This window comes from Myotis myotis, unplaced genomic scaffold, assembly GCF_014108235.1.
Source record: "Myotis myotis isolate mMyoMyo1 unplaced genomic scaffold, mMyoMyo1.p scaffold_m19_p_2, whole genome shotgun sequence".
In the NCBI taxonomy this organism is placed as follows: domain Eukaryota; kingdom Metazoa; phylum Chordata; class Mammalia; order Chiroptera; family Vespertilionidae; genus Myotis; species Myotis myotis.
The window spans coordinates 93,914,316-93,940,015 of record NW_023416324.1 but is presented as its reverse complement, the minus strand read 5'-3'; the positions used below and the strand labels follow the sequence as shown (position 1 = coordinate 93,940,015).

Below are 25,700 nucleotides of genomic sequence, written 5' to 3'. Positions count from 1 at the left end.
GAGGAGTGGAGACAAGACTGGACCCGAGGTCGGGTGTTTTGGAACAGGCCTGGACTGTTGGCTGTGCCTGCTGTGCACAATGGGGAGCACTTGAAGACTGTTTGATCAGAGTTGTGATTAAAGAAATCATGATTGGTGAATTAGCGAAGAGAGCCAATGGAGGTTGAATATAGGCTCATGGGTTATTTTATTAGCTCGGTGAATTGGAAGAAGAGCATGTGCTAAGGGAGTAGTACTGGGACTGGGAAGTAAGGTAGAAGGCACTGGGAGAAAAGGAAACAGGTCGCATTTATTCAGTTTTCCTTCCTTCAGCTCCAAAGCATTTACTGTCTGTAGTAGGTGTTGGCTGAGTTCTAATAGACTTGTAGTTTGGGAATGCTTTGTTCCTCCCCACAGAGAGCTGTGTCTGATGCAGGATGGGTTATATATGGATGGTTGGGTCATAAGGAAAGCTTACGCTGTCTCTTCAGCTTCCTCATCCACACACTGAGGAGAACAGTGCCTGTTCCAGAGGATTGGTGTGAGGATTAAATGAGTTAATATTTGTATAGCAGTTAGAACAGTTCTAGGAACAATGCCATATAACTATAATTTTTATGATAATGAACTAGCTTTATCCAATGGAATTTTTTTAATCCTCACCATTCTTGAAATATCTATCCACCTTAGGTACCAACAGATAGAATAACAAAAAGGTGATTTTGTTGCTGTTACATCATTTAAAAAAATATTTTTAAATACTTTCCAAACTGTATAATGTCATTAATTATCCGCTGTGGTTTCCATATTGTCCTACCACGTCAAAGTGTATTTAGACACCAATAAGCTTGGATAAAAATACATTGGTGGAAAATTGTCCCAAAATAGGTTGGTAACCCTAATAAGCAGTTTATGTAGTCTGAGTAAGGTACCAAATAGGTAATATGTCTATTTTTACTTGCCATCAGTACCAATTATCAAGGAAAGGTATATTCAGACACAAATAAAATTGAGTACTGATGCTGAATTTAGAAGCAAAGCTAATTTCAATAAAACCTGAACGTGGAAAAAATGAGTACCTGAAGCATAGTCATTCCAAGGTTTTCTTGTCAGTGGAAAAGCTCCATTCCGAACCCCAGGGAGTGGGGAGGACAAGGAGCAGAGATCGGGGAAGTGAAAGTGTGTCAGACTCATGCTACCCAGGGGCCAGATGCTACCATCACACCTACCCTCAGTGAGCCTGAAGACTTAGACTGCTGATTGCTCTGAATGTATCTTGTTCAGTTGAACATTCTAAATGTTTAGTAAAGTTATTTAAATGCTACACATCTGCTCCCATGTCATTTGAATAATCCACAGTGACTTGAATGGAGATAGTCTCGAGGAGGCTATCATGGTCATTCAGGTGAGGGTTGACCTGGACCAGAATAACCATGCAGATGGACAGGAGACAGATTCCAGAAGTAACTAAGGGAAATAATGTGCAGAACTTGGGGATAAATTAAGCATGAAATGAGGGGATTGAGGAAGAAAGAGGGAAAAATGAAGATGTCCTTTAAGGCTATTAAGTGGGGTCACTCTGGGAGGAGTTAGGGATGAGGTGAGGTGCGGGGAGATGAGTTCAATTTAGGAGAAGATCCAAGTGGAAATGTCAGTACACACGTGGATTCTGTACCTGAAGTTCAGGAAACAAATCTGTGCTGAAGGGACTGATGGGAGAGTCAGAATACAAATGGTAATTAAGGCAAGAGAGTAGATAAGGAATTTATTACAAGAAGTTATTGCAGGATGTGGGCTCAATTATTCTCAATAAATCCTTCTGTCATCTTCATTTCGTCTCTGGTAAGAGTATCCTTCACATATACTTACATTAATATCTGCACCAAGCTGAGTATTATAGATTTGGTGCCAAAGAAGACTAAACCAGGTAAGCATAGAAGTTAGAAATTCTGAGTTCTGTTTTAAGGAGACATAACATACATTGATATAGTCTCCCAAACTTTATATGTTCATTTGACCTACGCTATATGTATGTATTTGTGTTTGTGTGTTTAAGTATATATGCATAGCATAGTTTATAATAGATACAAAGATTTAATAATAAATATAACACAATTAACATTTATTTTAAAAACACAAATTGCTCAATAAAAGCATTTTAATCAATTTAACACTAGCATAGACTTGAAGGCTATGAGAAAAGGAATTAAAAAGAACCTCTCTTAAGGCTAAAATGCCTCAAGCATCTGATCATCAACAAACGAGGCCAAACAAAGAAGAGCCTTAGTTACCTGTGTTTTGAGTCTCAAGTGGAGCTTGTGGTCTGACAACCAAGGATGCTTGAGAGCCTCACTTGCACTTATTCGCCAACTAAAGGGAAATTCAGAAGGTTATTAGTGAGAACACGCCTGATGAGGCCTGCACCTGCCATTCAAGCTCAGGCCACTGCCTTTGGGAAACTGGATGCAGACTGTGAAGTTCCCAAGCCATTCTGACGGCTCTGGAATTGTCAGTGTCGTGTAGGTTACTATCTGATTCAACCAGGGTAATAATATGGGTAAGACAAAGCAAGGAAACTTCAAGTTCTTGTTAATAACTGAACATCTACTTTCAAATATAAGTAGACTAGAGTCCCGGTGCATGAATTCGTGCACAGGTGGAGTCCAGCCGGCCCACCCCAATTGGGGCCAATCGGGCGAGGCCGGCGGGGGGAGGGGCTGCAGGCAGTTTTATACAAAAATTATCTTTGTATATTAGGCTTTTATATAGAGAGAGGATATTATATTCTTGATGTACTGTCTGAGTTTCATAAACTGAGCTCTCAGTCAGTTGAAGAATAAACCTATGTCTATTATTGTAAGGACAAAACGCTACAATGATTCTTGATGATTGCAAAAGCAATTGATGTATTAAAACTATTTAATTATATGTATTACTAACTTTTTAATTAAAAAGTTTTGAAGAGTTAAGTATAGAAATAGGTGGAAAGTTAATGTAAGTATTGGAAGAGGGTATTTTATATTCTGTGATGGTGATATTTAACGTTGGCCTTAGCTTCATCAAATATTGACATGAATACTTAACTAGTTGTCATTCTGCCCAAACGTGTATCTGCTGATCCTTCAGTGTTAATGCAACCTGCAGACAAAGAGAGCGGCAGGGCCTGGGGCTGAAGTGCAACAGGCCTGGCTCAGGATCTGCCCTGAGGAGCCCTGACTGCTTCACTGCTCTCAGTGATCACATGATGGTGATAATAGTCACGCACCTCAGGATCTCCATGTGATCAAACCAGAGGGCAGGTAAATGGATACAACAGGTCCTTGAATAATGGCATTTAGTTCAATGTCATTTCCTTATACGTTGATGAGGAAAAAATCAATCAGCTGGGACCACTGTCTGTGGCATGTGTACTCTGTCCTATCTGCAAGGGTTTCCTCCGGACACTCCGGTTTCCTCCCACAACCCAGAGATGTGCACCTGCATGCATTGGAGTGTCTGCACTGTCCCGTCTGAGCGAATGTGGGGTGTCTACTGTGCCCTGCAATGGAAGGGCATTCTGTCCAGCATGGGTTTCACCTTTGCCCTGAGCCACTTTCAAGCCTGAACTAAAATAAGTAGGGCATGACCTTGTTTTTAATTAATCTTTCTTAATATATTAGCTCACCTTCAGTTTTTGGTGTTTTGGGTCATTATTTAGAAGTTTGTTGGTGCTTTTGTGACCAGAAATATGCCATAGGAATTGAACCGTTGTTTGTATCAATTAGGCCATGGTAAAATTGGTTTTGGTATATGTCATTTCACTTAAAGTCAAGTTTCCAAATGTCCAAGTTTCCTATGAACAACATTAAGTGAAAACTCACTAATCTCTAAATAGGTTCTCAGTAAATTCGTATTTCTCATCTGTCAAAGATTTGATAGAGTTGATGTTTTCCCTCTATTCACTGCTTGGCATGCAGTGTTACAAATACTGATAATAACATCAGCTTTCCAAGAATGTGCCTTTCCATCCAAGATAAAGCTGGTGCCTGTTCATTACCCCTCCTCTCAGACTGAGACCCCAGCCTGGCCAAGTCCTCCTCCCCTTTATGACTCAGCTCTGGCCCTTGTCAATACGCTCTATCTTTGCATTAGTCACATCGCATTATTTTTTTAATACCTATCTCTTCTATTAGATCATGAGTTACCTAAAGGCAGAGGCTGGGCTTTATGCATCTGCCCTCAATGTCCAGGACACATCCCCTGGCAGAATGTAGGTAATTACTTACTTGCTTCAGGAAAAGAGCCTCCTGTGTGGCAGGCACTGTGCCAGACTCTTTCCCATGCTGTGTCTTACCAGCCCCTCCACTGCTTCCTCCCATGTATTGGTTCCCAGTCATGCTTATTAATAACTTAAAAGCCAAAAATATAAAGAAACAATAAAGCAAATATTGTTGGCCCTGAGAATCTTAAAAACTACCTACTGTACTATGTTTTAGATATAAAACCATTTCAAATTGTGATTGCAGGGTAATGGCAATGTCCTTCCCCTGTGCATTGTTCTAAAAGGCCAGCCTACTCTTCTTCACCAACTGAAACTTACACGAATGTTGTTCCAGCATGGCAGGAAATAGAAGGCCATGGAGTACATAACAGTTAAGTGACTGGCCTTGGGGAAAGGTAGGCTTGTGTTTGATTATAAATTCTACCACTTACTAGCTGTATGATCTTGGGCAAACTCCTGAGAGTCTTATCCATAAAGCAGTAATGATAATTTCCACCTCATGGAATTGGGTGGGGGTTGAAAGAGATAATGTCCTGGCACAGTCTGGCCCATTGTAGGTTCTCAAATGAAATAATAGTTAAGTGTTCAGCTACAGAGAGCTGTATTCATGCTTCGTAAACGTGAAAAGCATCATGGAAATAACTCATCCCAAAACCTTCATTTTGAGAGTGAGTCACTGAGGCCCAGGGAGAGCCCTTTAGTGCAAGAGCCTTACTGCAAAAGGCAAAGATGGGAGTTTTTGCAGCTCCACTCAAACCTCATGACCAAAGCAGTCCCATATTTCAGTAAATTGGGTCAAGAGCATCAACTCTTCCTATTTACAACTTGGTGCAGGCATCAGCGACTTCACAAAGGGAATTCAGTAGTTATCTGTCATTAGTCCTGGTATCATACTGCTACTCTACAGCCCTAACTTCTTTCAGAGCCCTGGATGAACTGGGGTTACCTTTTCTCCTTAATGAGAAGCTTGGAGATGAACTCCTTGGCCTCTTCTGAGATGTTTTGAAATTCTTCCTCCTCTAAGTCCCACCTGCAGGCCAGGATGTTGTTCAGGGTCTCAGCATCATTATCACCCAGGAAAGGGGACAAACCACTAAGTCTACAAGACACAGGGTCCAGAGTGAGTATTTTTTTTAGCCGCTTCAAAGCCTTATAAATAGGTTGCTTTTTGTGGTTCTATCATTTAAAGATGAAATAAAGCAAACAACCTAATATTTAAACATAACTTAAACATAAAAATATACATTTTTACCTCCCCCAACCCATGGTCTGTCACACACACACGGCAAACATGGGGAGTGTCACCTCTCGGGAGTAAGGGTTGTTTTTTAAAATTATTTTTAAGGCATTGGGTGGTGTCCTAAGAGTTGAAATGACCAGTGAAGAAGACATACAGTTACTTTTCAGATGATGTTCAGGGAAGGAATTTACTCCTTTCACCCACAGCATGCAACAGAGCCTAGAAAGTAGTTGACTATGGCATGGTGTTATTTATTTTTAAAATAGCTAAATTAGAACTTTCATCCAAAATAGCAAAACCTCATAGAATATGCATGATAATTGAGAATAAGTGTCAGGGAGATTGGTGATCTGCTTACAGCATATAGGCGATGACCCCCACGCTCCACATGTCAGTGGGAAAGGAAACAAAATCATAGTTCACGACTTCAGGGGCAAGAAACTCTGGGGTTCCAAAGTTCACCTTCAGCTTCTCTCTGGGTTTATATCTGAAATTTAGAAGACAAGTGGAGAGATGGAGAGTGGTAATCAAAGGTCATGGAAATTGAACAGATACAGTCTATAATGAAATTACTTCAGCCATACAACAAATTTAGAATAAATAAACTTTAAAGGAAATCACTTTAAAGTGTCAAAAACTTGTGAAGAAGTTCTAAGAGTTTTAAGTCATAATTCATACAATAAAACCTTAATAATCTAATAATCTAAAGCAGTTATGAGAAAAGCCACTCAGAATAATTCGAACATCTGAATTATAGAATATGACCAAATAAAAACTTATATGATTTTTGACACATAGATGGATTGAATAAACCCTTATTAATTAACTAGAAGCCTGTGCACCAATAGGGTCCCTCGGCCTGGCCTGAGGGATTGGGCCAAAACTGGCTCTCCGACATCCCCCAAGGGGCCCCGGATTGTGAGAGGACACAGGTCAGACTGAGGGACCCCACCGATACACGGGGCCGGGGAGGGACGCGGGAGATTGACCAGCCAGGGAGGGACCTCGGGAGGACTCCATGGCATGTCCAGCCTGTCTCCCTCAGTCCCGATCGGCCGAACCCCAGCAGCAAGCTAACCTACCAGTCGGAGCATCTACCCCCTGGTGGTCAGTGCACATCATAGTGAGCAGTTGAGCGGTCTTAGCATATCATTTGCATATTGTGCTTTGATTGATTGAACAGATGACTGGACAACTGAACACTTAGCATATTAAGCTTTTATTATATAAGATACATTAAATGCAATAATTTACAACACCTATTTTATATTTATTGTTAATGTGTTGAAGTGCATGTAAATTCTTTGTTCCCTTCAGAACTTTAAATGTGCCAGAACCCTTTGCAATCTTGTTTAGACTATGACTTTTTAAAAAGTAAATCTCATTACAGATGGAACAAATATAAAAGACTAAGACAAACTCTTACAAATTCTAAATTAATGTTTTCAAATTTAATAACTTCACTGTATTGAGTTTTCATTGTTTATCTTTTTCTTGCATGCACTGTAAAGACTTCTAAAGTTTCAAATCCTGAAGTCAGCAAGGTAAAGCTGAAACATAATTTTTGTTAAGTTAAATCTAAATAATGGAATGAAACCAAGGGATATATCTATCAGATTTGTCTTTACAAAGAAAGAGCACTCATCGTGCTCCCTAACGCCATTCATACACCTATGTTCAAATAGACGTACCTTCTGGCCAATCCAAAATCAATAATTTTTATTTGTTTAGTATCCCGATTCACACACAGGATATTCTCAGGCTGCCAGGAGAAAGAGACACATTAGCAATGAAAACAACCATCATTCACTCAAATTGTCCTTGAACCACGACTAAAAATACAACGATGCTCAGGAAAAACATAGCAGGCCTTTCACTTTGGGGCTGGCTTGTCTGTGTGGGTATTTTCTCCTTTAATTATGTGGTAGACGAGGTTTTGGGTACCATGCCAAACTTGCATTACCCCGCCTGTTCTCCCCCTGCTCCTGCAGTTTACCATGATGTGTGAGTTCAGGCAGGAGGCCTCCATGAGGGAAAGAAAAAGGGGACTGCTTCAGTACTTTCCAAATGCACTGTGGGGGCTGTCTCAGACCTGACATCTGCCCGCCCCTAAAATTATGAAGTATGAATTTCCCTTCTTGGAGGAATATTTTACCCAAGGATTTATGAGTTCTAAGAGAAATGGCCTGATTCATTTAAACAGCCACACTGAATGTGCAGTAGAATGTGAATGCTCCGACCTCCAGATTTTCCTTTATATTTTGGTATATGAGAAAGTCATGTGTCAAAGGAAGGCTCCCCCCATTTCATTCTTCATTCTCTGTAATTCCAAAGTTTTGCTGAGTTAGGTCTCAATGCCTAACACCCTTGACTAAGTGTTCCCTTGGAGTTTGACTCTGGGAAGACTTTGCCCTGCTAATCCGACAGTCTTGGGGTGAAGAGGGAGAAACATAGATAGCCGCACTGTAACCGTTTACAGAATGTCTTACACTTGTACCTACATTTGTTAGGACAGAAAAGCTTAGGTCAGAGAAATATGAGAAATTTAATTTAAAGTTAAGGTTATCCATAAAAGAGAAAATTTTCAACAAATTGCCTGGATTCTCAAGCTCTAATCCATCCCAACTCTTCCCTGATTGCTGTGGGAAGGAGAGGGGGCATGAGCTGAGTAATTGAATCCTTAGGATCCCATGTCCCATCCTTTAGGTGGGATCCTGTCTGGGTGAAGAGGAGGTTCAGATGAGGTCAGAAACTCAGAAAACACTTTATGAAATAACATAGTCCATTTGGGTAGGTATAATGTCTTTGGAAGATCTTTTCTAAAATACCTCTAAAACAGATGTTTCTGAGAAAAAAAACTATAGAGAAGTGAGTACCATATAAGAACATTTGGTTTTATGCTTAAATAACTGATCAATCATGTATAAAGCTATCCAGTTGTCAGACTACTATGACACCAAAAAAATTGTTTGCAGAATGTAAAGAAGCAGTTTCAAGGGCACTTCAAAAGTTATTTTTTTCTAATTATGGAATTAAAGCATATTCATTGAATAAGATTTGTAAATCAGAGAAAAATATAAAGGGGAGCATTCTTATGTCACCTCTAAGCTCCTCTACACATGACAAGCACTGAATATTTTTGGCCCTTTTCCTTCCAAGGAGCTTTCTGAAAGGATGACTGGTCCTTAATGGCCTGTCCAGCTGCTGCCTTTATTAATATCATTACATACAAGTTATAGCCAAAGTTACTCACTGCCAGTCCTCAGTCAACATTATGGAGCCACATATGGAGTTGTCTGACTTATGATAGGTCGGGTCCTAGTTCCAGTTGCCAATCAAAGCCCTTAGGGATATCTGCAGAATATCCATACTCAATGAAAGGCTCCATGAAAATACGCATTCTCAAACTCAGCTCATAGCTGAGGGCTTTGCTAATGATTTTTAACCTTTGACTTTGCCATTTTATACCACTTACTCCTGCCCTGTGAATGGGAGAGGCAGAGCACATAAATCAAAACAGTGAGAGAAGACAAGTTGTAGGAGAGAGGCCCATGGGAAACTATTTAAGGAAGTTAAGTGTATTTACTTCTACAACCCCTGATGACTTACCATAGATGGTATGTTACATAGAATACTTTATCTCACTGCCAAGCTGTGTAAACAGGGCAATGAGAAAATGTGCCATACAGAACATACATTTCATGATGCTCAGCCGAAATATCAGAGCTGGTCAATTATTGGCCCTGGGTCTTTCATTGGTTGTAACTGGGTACAACCTGGGGACTTCATAATGGGAGAGAAATCAAAAGGGAAGGGTCATTGCCTGGACAGTGTTGCTCAGTGGTTGAGCATCAACCTATGAACTAAGAGGTCACAGTTTGATTCCCAGGGAGGGCACATGCATGCAGGAGGCAGCCGATCAATGATTCTCTCTCATCATTGATGTTTCTATCTCTCTCCCTTTTCCTTCCTCTCTCTGAAATCATTAAAAACATATTTAAAAAAACAAAACAAAAATGGAAGGGTCATCGAATAATAGAATAAAGGAAGGCATCTTGAATTCCCACTGCTTACAGAAACTTTCCAGCAATTCCAGCATTTTCTCACTACTCTTCTGGCTGCCCTGTATCCCATCCTGCCATTGGTTTCTCCTCAGTGCTCTAGCATGCCCGTCAAAAAACAAAGCCCTAAAGTCCAGAGTTTCAGAAGAATGCTGGGGACTCCTGGAGAGCTGAAAGCTTGGCTATCACAAGGGTATGTTGACCTAGTAAAATCCTCCCACCTACTTAACACATAATGACAGGGACACAACAAGGGCACCTTGTTGGTGATGGTGGTGGTGGTTTTAATTCTAAACTTTTAGAGAAATGATCTCCATGTAGATTCCTTTAACACAGACAAGTTGCAAGAATCTAAATAGTAGTCTCTAAAGAAGAATGCAAATATTAGTGGGTGACAGAAGTTGGAAATGTAAGGTTAAGAATCTGGACTTTTATTAATTACTTAATATGTATCAAGTCACAGCCTCAGTGTCCCAAGCTGGTATATAGTATCTGACAGGGCCCTCTGATTCACATGAGGGAAAAGGTCAGAATGCAAAACATGTTCTACCTTCAGGTCCAGATGGAGAATGTACATCTGATGCATGTGTCGTATTCCCTCACATATCTGCTTGATGAACAGGATGGTGTCCAACTCAGTCAGATTGTAGTTGTTGTCAATGATCCTATCAAATAGCTCGCCTCCGTCCACACTGCAGAAGGGAGAGGAGTGAAGTCCTGAGTCTTGATTCCTTCATGAATATGTTTCCTTGCAACAGGTTGGTGTTTAAGCTTCTCTAGTTCTTCCAATAAAGGTGTGCACACAGTTCTTTCTCTGCCTTCTTTGCTATCTCAGTTAGATGACTCTTAGGTTGAATGCCTTTGTCTTACCTACCATCAGTTTTACAAAGTCGCAAACTCCCTTTCATGCAGTGGTTGCCGCTCTGGAGTAAGTCCACATCTACCATTTTCTAACAGACATGGAAAATAAAGAGGCCTCTAAGAAGGCAGGGAGAGAAATTCTAAACACCAACTGAGGGTCAGACAGGGTCTTCTCAGACTAATATCAGTGATAAAGTGCGTCTATATGGCTGATGATAAATATTTAGTATTCAAAATTCCTTATTAAACAATGATAAAGAAAATCCAAAATGAGGAGAAAATGAACTGAATCACAATACTGATTCACTTTCTAACTAAACACTAAGTTTAGAAAGCTGATTTTAAATGGAAGTTTCTTAGCCCTAATTATTAAGAGTTTGACATGAACTTTATATTAGTGATTAGGTTGACAGTAAAATGTAGTTCAAACATCACTTTTCTCCAAGTCAACCAGAATAATATTTAAGCTGGATTTGTTACAGTATAGCTTACATATAAACTTAGATCTATGTTGCTTTTCTACTTCTTATTAATCAAATCATATATGGAAATAGCTATTTCTAAGTAATGTCCTTTCTGAAACTGATGAGATTATCAGAACCAGTGGTACATCAAGCATGGATCTAGAAACTTCTGTGATAGGACAGAGCACCATGGTCACAGGTGCTGTGGGTCTCTCTCCACACGTGTACACAGCTTTGCAGGAGAGTGGAAGAGGGAGCAGAAGGGAACACATACTACTCCATGACCAGGACGATGTCATTCTTAGACTCGAAGGCATCGTAGAGCTGAATGAGGTTCACGTGATCCAGCTGGTTCATGACGGTGATCTCATTCTTCACTTCATCCTGAGAAGAGGGACAGGCACTCAGTGAAGTGAGGATAACAGTAAGGAAACACCCACATGGCACAGCCTTTACCTTATCCTTCAGGCCTCTGGTCTTGATGATCTTGGCGGCCAGCTTCAGACCTGTTGCTTTCTCTTCACACTTGTGAACCTGGCCAAAGCGCCCCCTGCCAAAGAAGAGGACAATGTGCAGCTTGGGGCTCTGTCCCCACCAGAACCTGGCTTTAGTCACCGCCAAGTAGATGAGGCAGTTGCCCCAGGCATTTCTCCTTTTGAGTTTGAATGAGCAAACCTGTTAGTGCATCTACTGTAGCCAATAAACTTCTACAATAGTGTCAAGGGGTGGTCTGTTGGTCACTGGATCAGAATCTTCTGGGAGTAGAAATACATGTTTCCCAGCTCTACCCCAGATCTACTGAAACAGGAATCTGGGATGAGGCCCCAGAATATGCATTTCACAACATTTCTTGGGTAATTCATATGCACCCTAAAATTTGAGAACCTCTGTTATGGAGAAATTAGAATTGTTCTGAATACATCTATATATATATATATATATATATATATATATATATATATATATATATATATATATTAGCCTAAGCAACTATTACAACCAAATGACCAGAACGACTGGTCGACCAGTCGCTATGACATGCACTGACCACCAGGGGGCAGATGCTCAAAGTAGGAGCTTCCCCCTGGTGGTCAGTGTGCTCTCACAGCCAACCTCCCATGGCCATTTAACCTCCCCCAGTCCCTACCCCGAGCTGGCAAACCTTCTGTGGACCCTCCCCTTGTCCGGCAGGCCCTGTCCAGCAGTCGGCAGGCCCCATCCAGCCCTCTCCCAAAAGGGACTGGGCAAGATGGCCCAGATAGGCCCTGATCCCCGGTCAGACCTAGGGACCCCACCCATGTACAAATTTCGTGCACCAGGCCTCTAGTAGAAATATAATAAGCTAGGCTTTGTAAGTATGTGAACAATACAAGTTGTGAAAAGGCACATTGTTGTTGTTTTTGGAAGTGCATATAAATAAATAAGAAGTAATAACAATATTACATATAAACACATATACATACTCATCTCTTAGCTTTTTTAAAATGTATATTTTCATTTATTTCATAGAGGAAGGGAGAGGGAGAGAGAAACATCAATGATGAGAGAGAATCAATGATTGGCTGCTTCCTGCATGCCCCCTACTGGGGATGATCAAGCACACAACCTAGGCATGTGCCCTGATCAGTAATCGAACCATGATCTCCTGGTTCATAGGTTGATGCTCAACTACTGAGCCACGCCAGCCAGGGCAGCATCTCTGAGCTTTTTGACACTTTAGCTTGGATATACCAGATAAATGTATATACACTTTGTAAGACAGCTTCTTACAAAGGTAATCACAGACAGAAATGCACCCTCATGAACAATATTCCAGTCTGACTTGCTTGCTGTGATTCCTGATTTAGTAAAACAGACAGAACCCCAGTGCCTGCCTGTGCAATGATGGCTCTCACAGCAGGGGCCACAAGAAAATCCCTAACAGCATTGGGAGCCTAATGTCGCTTCACTCATAGAGGCCTGCAGAGGTGAGGGTCTTGGCAACAACCGAAAGAGGGAGGGTGATGACTACCACCACACCCCATGCAGCTCAGCTACGCACCCCTGACAGAAGCAGATGGGTCCATAAACAGCAAAGTGATAACTTGAATTCTAAGTGGCTGCTGATTAGGAAAATTTTTTTTCTCCTTCCCCAGCAATAGCACCCAGGACTTCCTGGCTCAGCAGAGGTGCCACATCACTTTTAACCTCAGAACTACTTCAACTTTCACATGATTTATTCTGCAAGTGCCTTGAATGGTGAGGCCGCCTCCCAGTATTCCTGCTGGCCCACCACACTGATAAACTCATGCTAGCTGAATATGCTGAGTTGCTATTATAAATACCCTTGAGGCCACAGGTTGGGAGATGAACCCCAGGAAAATTCAGGAGCCTTCCACCACCGGCATTGGCGGGGAGGGGGGGCGGGCAGTGCCCAGTGATCCTCTGCTAAAAGTGAAAAATAAATTTCTGCATCTGGAACCTCTATTTACCGAAAAGGAGATACAGCCATTGATTATCTCTGCACTTTGAGGTAACAATACACACTTGACTGTGGTCCTCTAACTTATTTGCCAAGTGAGGTCTGGCAGCCAGTTTTGAGTCGAGCCCAGACAGTAGATGACCTGCAGCTGGTGTGGATTGCAGTACAACCAAGAAGATCCAATGAACTTCTCAAGGAGCCATTGACAGCTTTCACCAGAAACACAGCCCTGGGGATTGTTTCAAAGATTCTTCTGCCAAATAATTCCTCTCCTTTAGAGAAACAGTTGCTAGCTTGCCACTGAAGACCCAGGCAAGCTGCTGCAGGCTACATGGCACCTACTTGTGTTTCAGAACCCCTGCTCCTCCCTCAGCCCATCCTCACAGTCCCGAGGGGAGTTCTCCAGGAACAAGCTGCTGAGGAGGAAAAGTTCAGGTGGTTCTGTGTGGTAGAGGGGGAAAAAAAAACAGAACGGGAAGAGCAAGAAGGGACTTTACAAATGTCAACCATACCCCAGTGGCCAGTCACAGTAACATGCATTATCGTAGCCATGGATATTTTCCTGTCTGCAGTTAAGTAAATTTTGTATGTACTTGTACAAATTTTCCATTTTCCTCTTCTTATTTTATATAGATATGTTAATGGTAGTAAATTTTAGAATTTAGGCTTTAAATAAGAAGATATCATAGGGGATTGTGACTGAAGTAGAAGAGGAAGGAAAGAGTAATGATCGCGGGTCCCCGATGGACTCCATTCTCTCTTCTTCAGGAAGAGACTATGCATTTAGATGTCCTTCCAACAAGTTATTCAGTGAAGAAAGTAATTGATTGAAATGGAGAAGAGTAATTAATACAATACAACATAAATGGAAAACCAACAGCAAGGATCAAAATGATTTAACACACGCTGCAAGAAATACACAGTGTTCACTCATTTCCACAGTTTGTTTCTCAGTTTTCACATTTTGGACAGCTTCTCCACCTTCTGGTGATTCACAGTGGCTCTCTCCTCTCAGACAATGCAACACGGGAAGCAAAGTGGATAATTAATGTGTAATTTAGTCCCCACATCGACCTCTCTGGCATCAGTGATGCTTAAAATCTCTTAAAATGTTTGTTGATGACATTTCTGATTCTCAGGTCCAGACTGGCAAATATTTAGAAACCTTCCGGATCTTTGAAAGTTCTCTTTTTTGTTGTTGAAAGTGTGTTAAGATAGAGTATGACTTACCCTCCTAAAATTTCTGTTCTGCTCACAGTATAGAGACTGTTGACTGCCGTCTGTTTAGCTGTTACAATCCGGTGGTGAAAGGGTGCGGGAGGAGCCGGGCCGTCATCTAGAAGGTGAGAGGGAAAGGAGGGCCATCTGTTAAGCAGTCAGACTCTTTATAGCACTAAGCATTGGGCCTCAGAGTGAAATTTTGCTCATTTAATAATAAAATACAGCAGGCCATCTGTTTTATTCCTAATGATCCAGGGAGTATAACTTTTCATTTCATATTATGATCTGTGATTCATGAAGGTGACACCTGACATCTTTGAAAAAGAATGTCAGGACCACTAACCTCTGGTTCATACCATCTTCAGGACAACTTTTAGAAATGTCAACATAGTTGAAAATCTCCAACCACAGTACAGTCCAAATAGGTTAGACTTCCAAGCCTATGGTCATTCAAGTTCAAACATGAGATATTGTTTGGTCCATATTTTTAAGTACCACAAATCTAGTCCATTATTTTAATTAAAGCAGGGAGAAAAAAGTTAAAAGTTCCTTCATGTCATTAAAATATTTGAGATTATTACATATAACTTTCCAAAATATTTTAGCCTTTATTTAAGACATTTAAGGCACAAATATGAGTTTTTTCTGGCTGGAAATAAAATGCCCAGTAAAACTGGCTAAGTATATATTCCACAGCTCTCAAATTTCTCCTGCTTTCTACCTTCTAGCCTAAGGGTTTAAACTCTAGTCCACCTCAGGATTGATTCTGAAATACAAAATTATATTTTCCCAATATTCTTTTCACTTTTCCATGATTGCTGCTGTTAAAGCTTGCTTGCCACAAACCTATTCATTTCCCCATTTATTCATCTATTGCACACACCTGCTTACATGCATACAAAAGATACAAAAGAGGTAAATAGACAATAACTTTGCTTTCAAATATTTACATGTATTCAACAAATAATTCTTACGCATTTATCCTGTGTTAGGCACTTTTCCAAGTGTTAATATTTTTAATTGAGGTAATATAAGTCTCTGGGGATCTGATTTGAAATGGACATTCCCCTCTTACACCATAAATATGCAGAAAAATAAAGTCATGAAAAAAATTCTCTCGGTGGCATTCTTCTCTTCAGACTAGAAAAAGTGATAGAGTCACAAACATAAATGGCATCAACACAGCCTAATGTCTTCTTCAGGCTGTTGGGATAAGTTAAATTTAGTCTGAAATGCTTGCTGAAAAAGTTAAGAAGCTTTAGAGGTTGAAACAATAGCTGTTTCCTACCCAGTGGAGTCACCAGATCTTGCTGTCTGGAGGTCTTAATTCCAGTGGATTCCAGAGGTTTGGCCTTTTAAGTTCCTCTGGCCTGGTCTGGTTTCCTGTGTCCTTCTCAGTGTGCATCTTTCACCTGTCCCACTACATCTACTCTGCTCTTTTTGTTGTCCTCTTTGCTGACACGCTCCTCCACCACTCTCTGCTTACTGCTGCCAGCATGCCCTGTCTGCTCAGCGCTTTGGAAAATGGGTCCTAGTGCTGATTTTCTGAGGATTCGTGCTGTGGAAATGGCTTTTACACTGCTGACACACCTGGAAAATAAAACTCAGCTGCAACTCTCAAAGTTTTCGGAAGAAAATGTTTAGGTGGTCAAATTTCTTAGAACTGAAGTTTCCTCAGAGTGGTGTTTTGGTGAAGAGACCTAAGCGTTGTGACAGAGAGGCTGTGATATCAGTGTTTGGGGATAAAATGGAGCAGTATGCTTCCCCATCAAATCTGAGTGCTAGAATGATGGATGTAGGCAATTAGGATCCCAGAGAATCTCCCCAATGACTTCATTGGGACCCCAAGTTATTCCATTGACCCTTTACAAAAATAGTCATTTCATGAATACAGAACTAACTTGATCTTCACTTTTTCACTTCCTTCCTTTATAAAAGAGAGAAATGACTAAATTAAAGCATAATAAAAGAAGTAATAACCTTTGTGGACTTTCACAGCAATGAGAGTAAGCCTTTCTTGGTGAAGGAATTGACCTGATTTCAGTTTGCAACAGCTCCAGATCTTAGGAAGCACACCTTCCCAGCAATGGACTTTCTTAGTAAACATAACTGTTTATGTTTAATTCTTGGAAAATTAGACCTCTCCATGATTAGATTACAAATACAGTGTTTAACATGAAATAAGAAATATATCTTAAACCAATTTTTTTTTAAAAAAGACCACAGATGTTTGCATTCTTTTTGTTCCAAATTGACTCTGTGGGTCAACATAACGTAGGATAATTAACTGGCTACATAATGACCTGCATTTGTTTGTGAAACTTTGCAGGTGAAGAGTGATGCAGTAATCTATTTATTACTCAATCCTCTCAATATTTGGAGGGAAATAGGCAACTTCTTAGGCTTAAATGGGTAGGTAAACTTTTGAAGAATTAGATTTAACTTACAAATAAATCTGATCCTTGTTCAATTCTTGATCTTAGGAAGGATGTGCTCTATATTGCTAAAAATAAAATTTTACTTGATCTTTAAAAAATATTGATTGATGTGAGTACTATTAATCATTATTCTGTCTTTCTATTGGTAGGAGGTTTAGAAAATAATACAATGCATGAACATGTTACAGGCATGAAGAAAAAGTAATGGAAAGAAAACATGGCAAAAAATATCTACACAGGTGAATACTGGTTTCTAAACCATTGCTTTAAACTTACTTCAGCTATCCTTTTGCTATGGCCACAAATTGCAATGGCACATCCTATCTAATAAAAGAGAAACATGGTAATTGGCGTATGACCGCTACCCTTCCCATTGGCTAATCAGGGAGATATGCAAATTAACTGCCAGTCAAGATGGCAGCCAGCAGCCAGGCAGCTTGAAACTAACATGAGGCTTCCTTGCTTCAGTGACGGAGGACTCCAACATTCCCTGCCTGTCGCTGCAGGCCTCGGAGCTGCAACTCTAAGCAACTATGTAACAAATATAGAAGCTAAACCTACTTTAGTCCCAGAAACCTACTTTAGTCCACCGGGCTTCAGCCAGCAGGATCGCAACATTGTAAGCAAAGGCCAGAAACCTACTTTCAGCAGCGGAGGCCTAAGAGCTGGAGCCAAGCCTCAAAGCTAAAGCTGACCCAGAATAAAAAAAAAAGAAAAGAAAAAAAGAAGCGGTTGGGAGCTTCAGTCACTCCCAGCCTGAAAACAGCCCTCAGGCCCTCACCCAGGCTAGTGGGGACCCCAGTGGGGACCCCCACCCTGATCCAGGACACCCTTCAGGGCAAACCAGCCAGCACCCATCCGTGCACCAGGCCTCTACCCTATATAGTAAAAGGGTAATATGCCTCCCAGAACCAGGATCAGCAGAGCCGCAAGGCCTCCCGGCACCGGTATCAGCGTGACAGGGGGCAGTGCCCAAACCCCCTGATCGCCCTGCAGCTCTGTGTGTGACGGGGGCGGGGCCACAACCTCCCTATCCACCCTGCTCTGTTCGTGACAGGGGAAGGCACCCCAACCCCCTGATCAGCCCTGCTCTGTGTCTGATAGGGGGGAGCTCCCCAACCCCCTGATCACCCTGCAGCTCTGTGTGTGACAGGGTGCGGCGCCCCAACCCCCTGATTGGCCCTGCTCTGTGTGTGACAGGGTAGAGCCATAACCTCCCCATCGGCCCTGCCCTGAGTGTGAGAGTGGCGGCGCCCCAACCCCCTGATGGGCCCTGCTTTGTGCGTGATAGGGTACCGAGCCCCAACCCCCCTGATGGGCCCTGCTCTGTTAGTGACAGGGGGTGGCGCTGCAACCTCCCCATCGACCCTGCCTTGAGTGTGACAGGGGCCGGTGCCTCAACCCCCCAATCGGCCCTACCCTGAGCATGACTGAGGGTGGCATCACAACCTCCCGATCGCCCTGCTCTGTGCATGACAGGGGGCGGCGCCCCAACTCCCCAATTGGCCCTGCTCTGAGCCCGACCAGGGTCTGCACCTAGGGATTGGGCCTGCCCTCTGCCACCCGGGAGCAGGCCTAAGCCAGCAGGTTGTTATCTCCCGAGGGGTCCCAGACTGCGAGAGGGCACAGGCCGGGCTGAGTGACTCCCCTTCCCCCCAAGTGCACAAATTTTTGTGCACCGGGCCTCTAGTCCTATATAATAAAAGGGTAATATGCAAATTGACCCTAACAGCAGAACGACTGGGAATGACTGGTCACTATGACACACACTGACCACCAGGGGGCAGATTCTTAACACAGGAGTTGCCCCCTGGTGGTCAGTGCGCTCCCACAGTGGGAGCTCTGCTCAGCCACAAGCCAGGCTGACGGCTGCCAGCACAGCGGTGATGGCAGGAGCCTCTCCCGCCTCCTCAGCAGCGCTAAGGATGTCAGACTGCAGCTTTGGCCTGCTCCCCGCTGGCAAGTGGACATCCCCCAAGGGCTCCCAGGCTACCAGAGGGATGTCTGACTGCCGGCTTAGGCCTGCCAGCAGGTGGACATCCCCTGAGGGGACCCAGACTCTATATAGACTGTGAGAGACCACATGCCGGGCTGAAGGACCCGACCTGAGTGCACAAATTTTTGTGCACCGGGCCTCTTGTATATCTATAAAGAACAACAATGTAGATGTGTAATGTTTTTATCCCTACCTTTCACAGAACTGATCACCATTAGTTTTATCAATACTTTGCTTTATATTTGAACACTTGTCCATCACTGTCTCACTTGCAATAGATGACCCCCCTTTTTTCTCAGGGTCTCTTTCATTAGTATCTTCCTTAGAATGAAACCCGTTTTCCTCCCTTTTGAACGCTAGACATTCACTTTTATCCACAATGGCTTGCTTATCATCTCCAGCACTGTTGGAGATGATAAGCACATCTCCAGAGACTGTGCTTGTCGACACAGTCTCTCTGTGTTTAAAATGTCTCTTCCACCTGTATTTTCTCTTGGTTCTATTGACTTTCTTAGAGCAAAATCTTCTATCTTGTCTTGTGGTCTTTTTGCATAAAATGTGGACAAACTTCTCTGAACTAGAGAGGCATTGGTCTTCTCAGCATTTTCCTTGTGGAGTTTTTTAACCTTTTCTTTGTCAGAGGAAGGCTGGTTCTTCTGAGGAGATCTTTCTAAAAGCCACCACAGGACACAGATACTTTAATGGAGGATGTGTATGATCAGTATCATTTTGTCTTTATATAATGGCATCTCTATTCAGTTTTGTCTTTATCAGCAGATAAGAGTTTTTGAAAAGCAAAGTATACGTGAATATGACCAACTAACTAACAATTGGGTTCCCCAAGATTTTCTAGTTGCTAACTAGTACCCAAAGCCAATCAAATAAAGGTATTCAAGCAGCACTTCTCCCAACATGGAGCTTTAGGAATGTGTAACTTCCTCTGAATAAGAACAACAGCAACCTGACTTTTGTAATATAACTTTCTTTATCCATAGATATCTGGTCTTCTAAAGTTGTTACCTGTGGGGGCCAATGTCCTCTTGCCTTTGACAGGTGCCATTTCTTTCAGGTTGGGATATGACCACACCTTCTCCTTAGCCTGTGGATACACAATTGAGTCATGGAGGTTACACATCATATCAGGGTTTCTCAGCCTCAGCAGTACTGACACGTGGGCCGGATAATTCATTGTGGGGAATGCCATGAGCATTGGAGGACATTCAGCAGCATCTCTGGCTTCTACACCACATGGTAATAGTATCCTTCCTCCCAGTTGCAACATTCAAAATGTCTTTAGAAATTGCTAAATGGCCCCTGGGGGTGAAATCACCCCAGATTGAGAACCATATATTATGAGATTAAAACACAGGGAAAAATTAATAGCATTTAGAGGGCAGAACAGTCTGAATTAATGAAACTCTATATAGACTACAGTATTAGAAGACAAATGAACTCCCTATTTTAAAAGAAATCCTGTAAAACTCTAGCACTGTTTATAGAAGAAGGCCAATTTTGTGAACAGATTAAAGGATATTGATAATATTCAAGTCACCCTCGACCTCTGTTTATATTGTCTTGATGTGGTTCATATTTCAATCAAATAAAAAATGAGAGGACCTATGTGATTGGTTTTGTAAACCAGAAAGTAGAAGACTAAAGTAAGCTTTTATAAATGGAGCTTTTACATCGCTTAGAACAGATGGCCCTTTTCCTAAGCAGATAAACATTCTTCTCACAGTCCCGGCTTCTCTGAATTAGCTTAGCAAACCCTTTTTAATACCACATAAAAGGTAAACCAATCCACCCAAATTATCCCAAATTCCAAAGTTGTACATTATAAATTAATGAAGTTGTACAGATATCCAAAGAACCAGTCTTTTTCCTTTGGGAAGAGGCAAGCTTTGCCTCAGGGTGACTTGAATGTATGACATGCCATGTAAGTGCAGCTCACAGACATCAAGACAAACTGCAAACGCGCTTTTAAACAACCCAGAGGGCAACTCCATAGGCCGAGCACTTCCATCTTTCTGACAGGGACCTTGAAACACAGGGGCGTGCTCAGTAAATCTGCTCTGAAACAAAGTTAGACATTGCAGCCTAAGTTGTAACTTTCTCTTTTAAGTCAAAGTGTAGGGGTGATGGATGCATAGTTCTTTCTTTGCATGAAAAATGCCCTTCAGCTTGCACAGCACTCAGCGCGCTCATGCACGCGCGCGCGCGCGCACACACACACACACACACACACACACACACACACGAACTCTCTGGTATCTCTTGCAACATTTTATTAAACTTTTTTTCCTTTTTGCCTCAAATGGGCAAAAAGACTGGTGTATCTTTGAATTCCTGGTGTTTACCCCAGAGACTGAGACATAGTGATAATAATGATAGTGGTGACTAATATATACCAAGCGCTGACTGCATACCAGGTGCTTTTCTACACTTGTTACATTATTAGCTTAGTCGGTCCTCATAGCAACCTTTGGGATAGATACTATTAACTTTATTGTATAATGAAGTTGGGTAATTCCCCAGGGTTACATAGTCCAGAAATGGTATAACGAGGATTCTAACTCAGTTATTTACTCAATCTGTGTTCTCAACTACTAAATTGTCAAGGTAGATACCGTTAATGTTTATGGAATATCCACCACACAGCCAACACTACTGGAGATAAAAATAAGATTAAGAGAGAAGGGTATAAATAAAAACAAATTAGCAGAGTGAAGAAATATTTATTGGTCAAAAGATTAGAATTAACATGGAAGAGAGGCAAGAGAGAGAATTTAAATCTAATTTTAAAAATATGTCCAAATTAGTAAAAAGGGATAGTTTAAAAAATTTCTCTTAAGCTACTTTATAACTGTGCCTTCAAATGCTTCTCTTTCAAAATGAAAACTCCTGGTGGATAGGCCATGTGCTTCTGGGTTTGTTCTGGATAGCAGGAACATGATGGTCAATGCCTAAGTGGACTCGGTAATGACAACCATTGTGTTTCAGTCCATTTCAATCCATTCATGTGTAAAATTCAGAATTTGGTTGTAAGACTGGAGTGATGATGGATCAGCATTTGCCTCTAAGGCTGTCCACAGTGTCTGTGGCAAATGTCCACAAACTGGCCTCGCATTCTTTGGGTCCAGCAGCCTGACTAGAGTCACAGGAGAAGCTGCCATTCGATCCTGAGGAACATAAGCAACCAACGTCCAAATGAGGTTGGTTTTTCCACCAATTATAGATCACATGTTTTACCATTTAAATAATGTAAGGTCTTTATCCATTGCCTGGTCTTTTATACTTTCCCTATGTAATACTGACATCTAGAGGAACTTTCAACTGAAGAGATTCTTAAAAAAACAGGCTGTATTTCTCCTTTTCTCTGTCCGGACAACAACTTCAATATGAAGAGTTTTTACTTTGTGTTTCCCAGTTAGATATGGAAGTTGCTAAAATAGGAAGCACATCTGTGGATCCATCTTGTTAGTTGTCAAAAACTAAACCTATTTTCCACTGATTGCAGAGGACAGGATGATGCCATTAAACATGATGTTTCTGTAAGGATTTCTGCCACCCTCTGTTCAATGATAAAAACCATGTCAGACTCAGACAGTTTCCTTTGCTAAGTTCACACTGATAACCCAGACCAGTTGGAGGATCACAGTTCACTAAATTCACAGATTATTCACTCATTTAGTAATCACTGAGAGATTTGCATATGGATTCCTTTTGTAACCGTTGACCCACTCCTTTTACAATACATCAGTGAATTTAGAATGACATGGGAAGGGGACTTGACCCAAATGCCCAAGTATTCGAAACACAGTCCTACTCCTTGCAGTTTGTGCGGTTTCCTAGCCTGGGATTCTCAGTGGTCTGTATGTAGCCAGAGAGTGTTCCAGGTCGTCTTTAGGGAGCATGAAGGAAATGTTTGAAACCTTCTCTTCGCCTTTGCTCACCCAGCACCACACAGGGGCTCCAAGTTCTGAAATGCTTGCTGAGCCCAAGAAGGGAAGAAGTGCTTTCGAAGTGGTCCCTCATTGTGAGAGCATCCTTTCAGCAGCTGCATCGCGGAGAAGCTGCATTGGAAAAGCAGGACTACCCCCGGCACCATCAGAAACGCATCCCTGTCGCCGTCACCAATGCTCACCTTCTCTGCAGCCACCTCTCTTCATTGTGGGATTCTAGTTGCTGCAGAAAATGTTTTCTTGACATCAGAATGGGACATGACTAGAGTAACTACCTACCCTGAGCTGAGGGCTTTCCATGTGACTGTGTATGAAGATGCCAAGATGAACACCTCTTGGTGATTTCAGCCTAATGCTTATAAGCATAAACACAATTATAACATTTTATAATGAGTTTATTCAACTTTGATTAGGCTCCTCGTGGGGAAGAGGAAAGCATAGAGCCTAAAACAATCCAAAGAGGAATATTCATAAGAAATATTAAAACTACATTTCCTTGCCTGAGCAGGGAAGATAATTTTAGAGCTCACTTATAAAATAACCCTATTTCTCTTCATCTTCAGGACACACTCAAATTCTGTGTCAGTCCCTGGCTAAGGAAAGGAGTTCTCATGCAGCATAAGCTGTGCGGTGGCCTGTGGGGACTGGCTTGGAAAGAGGCAGGACAGGATCCGACTGACTGAATCCAGAAAGGGACAGGGTTGACCGTGACCTCCAACCTCAGTAAGTGGACCCTCCCCAACTGCTGAAAGCAGAGAATAATCAAACAGCCATCTTAGGAAAATAATCCCTCAGGGCAAACGAAAGCCTTGGATGCGCCCACTGTGACCCGGACAGCCCTTCATTCACGTACTAGGGAAACAGGACTCTTCAAGGAGACAGCACAGCGAGGAAGGGCCTGAAATTAAAGGTGCTGGTTCAGAAAAGCCTAATTGGACAATTTGCCAAGTGCAGACACATGGGTAATTTTACTTTTATTCGATTATAAGATGTATTGAGCAGTACCATGAACAAAGCCTCCCTTAGCAAAACCAAAACAAACAGACAAACAAAAAATGCTGGGAGAGCAGCTCTAGTCAAATGGACTCTATCAGGTTATTTCTAACTGACTATGCACGTTTCTTCATGTCAATACATGTTCGGGTTTCCTTGTCCCGATAGCCCCCTGTTATACCCCAGACCATGAGGGCTGAAGGTTCTGTCCTGAGGAGGTGTGTGCGAGCTGGGAGTGATGGGAGTGATGGGATTCTAATATCTGCCCTGCCACCATCAGGGGACAGGCCATGGACCAGAGCTACAAATATTTACAATACGTGTTCTCCTCCATCCTTCTATCAAGCCTATCTTTGTTGATTTTAAAATAACAAGTTAGAAATAACTTGGAACCAATTAAGAATCTTCACCTAAATATTTAGTCATATTAGGTCCTTTGATCATACAGGTTTTATTTTTTTCCTCATCCTATGCCCATTGGATGAGCTACATCAGATGTCTACTAATGGATTCATATATTTTTTTTATTTCCTTCTCACTATCACCTTTCCTGTCTTGCCCAAACAGAAAACACTGAGCCCTCTGCTGTGTAACCCTTCATTTTCCCACTCAAACCGCCAACGTGACTGCTTGGCCTGCAGGCCTGTGCGCCATCCCCCTACCTTCCCTGCAGACTCTCCTTTGCTCTAACTCTTGGCCACCTGGGAGGCAGCTGAGAACTGGTGATGCCTGAGTCCTGCCCCTAGGGATGGGGTGGGCTGGACGCTGGTATTTTTACTTCCTCCCCCAAACCCCTGCACAAACACCCTACTGACTCCAATGTGCTGCAAGGTTTGAGAGCCACTGCCCCTGTCAGCTACAGCTCCTATCACTTTTTCCTTTCCCTTTTTTTTGAGTCCTTACCACCCAGGCTGCTCTGTGGGCCACAGTTTTAAATGGTAGTGCTAACACTGGAGACTCCGTGTTTCTCTTAATCCCTGCTCCCCTCCCCTGACCAGCAAGGGTCTTTAATCCTCTCCCTGATGGATTAACCACTGCCTCTTCCTCACCCCCACCCAGGGACACCTGTGTGGAATGAATCTGAGATACACTGGCACACTGCCCTAAAACACATGCCTCCCTTCTAAGGGATCTCAAGGGCATCCGTGGAGAGCAAGCCAGTCAAAAAGCCAATCCTCAGCCTTGCTTCCTGGTCAAATCTAGGAATTGAGGTCTAGCCAGGTAGCTCAGCTGGTTGGAGCATCCTTCCCTACACCACAAGGTCTCTGGTTTGATTCTGGTCAGGCACATGCCCAGGTTTTGAGCCAGATCCCATTCGAGGCACATGCCCAGGTTGAGTGTCCAATTCCCATCAAGGTATGTGCGGAGGCAACCTATTAATGTCCAGGGCTGAGAATTAGAAACATAATCTGATCACTGGAAATGGTTTAATTCCTCCACCGAAATGGAGGTGAGCAGACGAGGGGGACTCAGGGCATCGCGTTACTTACAGCACCATGTGTTGTGTCAAGCTTTCCGTGGGATTTGTCACCAGAATAGCACCTAAAGACTTCAGAAACTATGTGGAGGTTACTAAGAAAGTGTAATGGGTGTGTGTGCGCATGCACATGCCTTAATAACCAATTTCATATGCAGGTATAAATAGAATTATAGCTCCTTGATGTTCATTTGATTAAAATGAATCTGACTTAGTAAAATTCATCTTTTATGCTACACAACACCAAACCTTGGAATGTTTTCACAAGAAGTTTACAGTGGTTTTC

General features: G+C 42.2%; 1 protein-coding gene across 3 annotated transcripts in view; it reads right to left on the bottom strand.

The window, feature by feature from the left end:
• MYLK4 (myosin light chain kinase family member 4) overlaps window positions 1-25,700 on the bottom strand; it is a 100,284-nt gene that overhangs the window by 7,129 nt on the left and 67,455 nt on the right. For all 3 annotated transcript variants that reach the window (XM_036352189.1, XM_036352190.1, XM_036352191.1), the window contains exons 2-10: window positions 20,003-20,081; window positions 14,558-14,663; window positions 11,323-11,416; window positions 11,141-11,250; window positions 10,092-10,233; window positions 7,172-7,242; window positions 5,839-5,967; window positions 5,187-5,339; window positions 2,271-2,349 (exon numbers count right to left, since the gene is read on the bottom strand). In XM_036352189.1, the coding sequence (XP_036208082.1) occupies window positions 2,271-2,349; window positions 5,187-5,339; window positions 5,839-5,967; window positions 7,172-7,242; window positions 10,092-10,233; window positions 11,141-11,250; window positions 11,323-11,416; window positions 14,558-14,663; window positions 20,003-20,081 (963 nt within the window). The remainder of the gene's footprint in view (window positions 1-2,270; window positions 2,350-5,186; window positions 5,340-5,838; window positions 5,968-7,171; window positions 7,243-10,091; window positions 10,234-11,140; window positions 11,251-11,322; window positions 11,417-14,557; window positions 14,664-20,002; window positions 20,082-25,700) is intronic.